The sequence below is a fragment of the Austrofundulus limnaeus genome, unplaced genomic scaffold, assembly GCF_001266775.1.
Source record: "Austrofundulus limnaeus strain Quisiro unplaced genomic scaffold, Austrofundulus_limnaeus-1.0 Scaffold1512, whole genome shotgun sequence".
Lineage (NCBI taxonomy): Eukaryota > Metazoa > Chordata > Actinopteri > Cyprinodontiformes > Rivulidae > Austrofundulus > Austrofundulus limnaeus.
Window position 1 is genome coordinate 43,966 of NW_013953914.1, and position 4,612 is coordinate 48,577.

The 4,612-nt window shown below is 38.6% G+C and overlaps 1 protein-coding gene across 2 annotated transcripts in view; it reads left to right on the forward strand.

The window, feature by feature from the left end:
• The window catches only part of LOC106535628 (glutamate receptor ionotropic, kainate 2), a gene marked incomplete at both ends in the record, with an annotated part of 42,600 nt that extends 38,753 nt beyond the window's left edge, over positions 1–3,847 (forward strand). For both annotated transcript variants that reach the window (XM_014032680.1, XM_014032681.1), the window contains 4 exon segments: positions 1,041–1,148; positions 1,284–1,397; positions 1,489–1,695; positions 3,624–3,847. In XM_014032680.1, coding sequence (XP_013888134.1) covers positions 1,041–1,148; positions 1,284–1,397; positions 1,489–1,695; positions 3,624–3,847 — 653 coding nt within the window.
• Between the last annotated feature and the right edge of the window lie 765 nt (positions 3,848–4,612).

Here is a 4,612-nt window from a genome sequence, read left to right on the forward strand (position 1 = left end):
TACTCACATTAAGTGTTTTTCTATGTAGGTAAAAATCTGTTTAACAACCTGTTAAAATACACCACAATGCAGGAAATGGCATTTACTTTTCTGGGGGAGGACCCCCAGACCCCCGACCAGTGGGTCCTCCCATCATCATAAAACAGCGATATTATCTGTGAAACTACAAATTGAACATCTGTTGGCAAATCCATAGCTTTATATTGCTGTAGTTATCAATTTGTCATTTTTACAAACACATTATACATTTTCTGTTATAGATATTAGTTTTGGTGTGCCACTCCTGGTTTTTCAGTGGCCCCTCCATGGCACCCCCTGAAAATTTTTTCTGCAGGTGCCACTGCAACAAGCATTGGCAGTGTTAGCACTGTTARCAACATTAGCAGTGTTAGCAGTTGCTTTTGTCTCAGGTTGATGATGTCACAACAAGAATTGAGCATAAACTGCAAAGGCCGCATTTTATTCCAAACATCAACACTTAGCCATAACATTTGGCATTTAACTAATTAGATTTAGGGTTTATTATGTAGACATAACATTTAACAATTAAATTTAACATTTAGTTAAAAAAAATGTAAGAACAGTGAGCTAAATAACAATAAAATAGTGGTTGAACATTTTTAACTAGGATTTCGCACTCTGAAAGTGAGCTAAACAATGAAAATGTGTTGGTGACATTTTTTAACATTTTATTTTACACTTAGTGCGCCATAACCTTTTTCATATGGATGGTGAATGTGTTGAAATTTTCTGACCAGATGCCAGCTGCCACATACATTTAGCCAAAGTGACTGAACACAGTTCAACAATGGCGACATTTCAAAGCCATTCGGAATAGAGAAGCCAAGAGCTTTTGTGTGAACCCACATTTCAGAATTGTAGAAAACTACTGGTATAAACTCTCTCGAATCTCACCATTTGGATAATGGTTCAGGAAAACTTTTTTATGTTTGATTGAGTAGCATTAAAGTTAGGTTGATTTTGTTGAGCATGTTCAAGCTTATTAATTTCATTGGGCTACACTGTTTCTGTTTCTTTAGGCTCACTGGGATGGTTTGACAGGACGTGTTCTCTTCAACAAGAGCAACGGACTGAGAACAGATTTCGATCTTGATGTTATCAGCCTGAAGGAGGAAGGCCTGGAAAAGGTTTGGCACTTGTTACAACAGCTGGCGCTCAGAAAGATTTAAAAAAAAGGGATGTTTTCGATGTTTTGAAGGGCTCAATTTCCTCCTTGCAGTTCGGACAGGTGATACAAACTTGACACTAAATTGTTTCTACAGATTGGAACATGGGATCCTCCCAGTGGTCTCAATATGACAGAAACGCACAAAAGCAAGACGTCCAACATCACTGACTCTCTGGCTAACAAATCCCTGCGTGTATCCACTATACTGGTATACATGACCCCCAAAAAAAGAAAAGAAAAATCAAATACAAAACACAATGCTTTCTGCATGGCTACACCAGCTTATTTCCTCCCTGCAGGAGGAGCCGTATGTGATGTTCAAGAAGTCTGACAAGCCTCTGTACGGGAACGATCGCTTCGAGGGCTACTGTATCGACCTGCTGAGGGAACTCTCCGGCATCCTGGGCTTCCGATACGAGGTGCGATTAGTGGAAGATGGGAAGTACGGAGCGCTTGATGAGAGCACAGGGCAGTGGAACGGCATGGTGCGGGAGCTCATGGACCATGTGAGTCAACAATCGCCAGGGTCGGATAAAATATGCTTTGTGTGTGTGTGTGTGTGTGTGTGTGTGTGTAGAAGAGCAGAATATGTTATTTTCCTTCTCATGTGAGGCCAGAAATATCTTATTAGAAACAGACGTCATCAAAACAAAATATTTTAAAAACAGACACATGCATAGAATGGGACATCTTGCAAGTTTGCATACCGAAACAAGGTTTTGGTACAAACTTTGACCAACAGAAACAATTGTGTCACTTCTCAACAAAAGATGTTCTTAGTCTAAATGGGAGTACAAACTCAATTAGACAACGGGGCCAAAATCCAAAACTCGGTTCAAGCCAAGAGCCAGTTTGTCAGTTTTTATTGAAAAAAAAAAAGGTATGTAACAAATTAGTATTCTTATAGAAATGCAAATGACCTCCAAATTATGTTTTATGTCGTGTTTACAACAAACATAACCTAATAAAGAAAAAAGATTAAATGCAAAAAGAATCATCACTAGCATTTTTTATGGCTTTTTCTCCCACAACTTTTTGATTCTGTACATGTTTTGACACATACAGTTACTCATTGTGTAGTTTTTGTTCTATTTAAACAATTTATATATTAAAACATTCAGCTCCTTTCCGGACATTCCAGCTATGACTTTTGGTATTTCAGCATTTAATACTTTTTGAGAAATTTAGCTTTATTTCTGCCCTCCACCACCACTTTTTATTCTTAAATAAAAATGAATGGAACGCTCTTTAAGAACCTTAAAATCATTCAAATTGTTCTTAAATCTTTATTGCACTTCACCTTTTGTTCTGGTTCTTCTGTTTAATCATAAAACTATTTACAGTATTATAATTGTGGTCGAATAAAATGGTAACAAGGGCCAGATTTGGCCCGTGAGCCTTGAGTTTGACACGTAGTCTAAAGGTTTTGCAAGCATGTACTTCAGTTACACAAAGTCAAGAAAACACCCTTATATTTAAGAAACTYKGTATAATACACATTTACCCATTTTATCACCTGTCATGTTTCCTTTTGAACTTGGCTCAGCCAAAGTGAAACAGGAAGTGACATCAAAGGGGAACTCTTTCAGAAAAGAAACTCTCTGGTCTTTGTTTATTGAAACATTGAACTCTGACTCTTCTTCATCTCTCTGATAGAGACTCAAAATAATCTAAAGAAACTGATTCTTCTCTACAGTCCATTGTTAGCCATTATAGCAACACTCTGTTCACATTCCCCTTTGACATCACTTCCTGTTTTTTCACATGCAAATATCTCAATAACTGGTCATCTTGACGCAGTGAAATTTCTTTTGCAATATGTTATTAATGTAATCATTCCAAAAATGCATTCATATTTATTACAAAAATTGATATCATAGGCACTTTAAAGGATGTATTTTCACTAAGCATGAACAAAGTATAAAGTGATTGGTTTGGGATCCATACTTTTGCAATGGTAGTCAAGATGTGAAAAGATAAGTGCTACCTTCAAAGAAAAAAAAATATCCAAGAAAGTCTGGAGTAGAAGCATAAAGATAAAAAGCTAAGAAAAACACCCTGGCACTTTTGAAGATGAAAATATTTCTTGGAAGGATTATGCAGAAATGGAGCAGAGCAGGAGCTTTAGCAGCACAAAGAGCTGATGTTACAGTATGTTCAGAAGGGACATGGGGTTAATTTGTCACAGATTAATTTAATACAAAGACTGTTGCGTCTGTGACTCACCTTTGGCACCACATAAGAGGGATCAGACGTATATAAGCACAGCCTCCTACCTACTCTAGCTGAAGTAAGACACGTCTCCATGTCACTTCTTCTTCCTGTACACGTTATCAAACTCGGCTCAACAGAAATATTTTTATTTAAACAATTTGTGTGTTTTCTTTAACTGGTGGACTCAAACACCTCTCTCCCTGTCTCTGTCATGTTGCAGAAAGCAGACCTTGCTGTTGCTCCTTTGGCCATCACCTACGTCCGGGAGAAAGTCATCGACTTCTCAAAGCCCTTTATGACTCTTGGGATAAGTATTTTGTACCGCAAGCCCAACGGCACCAACCCTGGGGTCTTCTCCTTCCTCAACCCCCTCTCGCCTGATATCTGGATGTATATTCTGCTGGCTTGCTTGGGTGTCAGTTGTGTGCTGTTTGTCATAGCCAGGTAACATGTCAGGCCACAGCTCCTGTCCTTTAATTCCAGCCTCCTTGGCTGTTTTCACTAACATACAGTTGTTGCTTCATCCCAACCTGCAGAAAACATCTGAATCTCAAAACACCTGTGGTCATAATACAGATTAGAAACAATTAAAGTCTGTTTGATAAGGACCATACCAGTGATTTTATGTTTCTTTTAATCTTAGTAGTTTTGCTTGAATAAAGAATGCACCGGTTGCCCAATAATTGGGTGGAATCAGTCGATTTCCAGATTTTTCGTCTCAACTAATGACGGGCACTAAATAATGCCAATATGTTTGGATTTTAAATGTGTGTAAAATAAAAGAAAGTACAAAAAACAGGCAACATTAACTAGTCTACTAGCCTGGCCCTTGCCTTCCTACGCAGCTCCGCTCAATTCTAGTTTCGCTTCTCTGCTCCGTCTGGGACTTCTCCCATAGACAAGGATTTCACAGGCAGATTTTTAGCCGAACCAATCAGAGAACAGCACATCAATTTTCTGCGCAGTGTCTATTTGTAGTTTATTACACCTGGGCCAATCAGCAAACAGAAGGCGGAGTTTTGAACGACGTTGATTTTCAGCGCAGTGTCTGTTAGTTTAGCATACGGCAGTGGAGGAAGTGAAAGAAGCCAGTCCGTGTTGATAAGGCTTCCAAATTAAAATAAATTTGTCTGACAAAGCAGCAGCTCTCATTWAYWGTCGTCTCGTTCGGCTCGGTATATTTCTCCTCTCAGTAGGGTTGTTTACAGC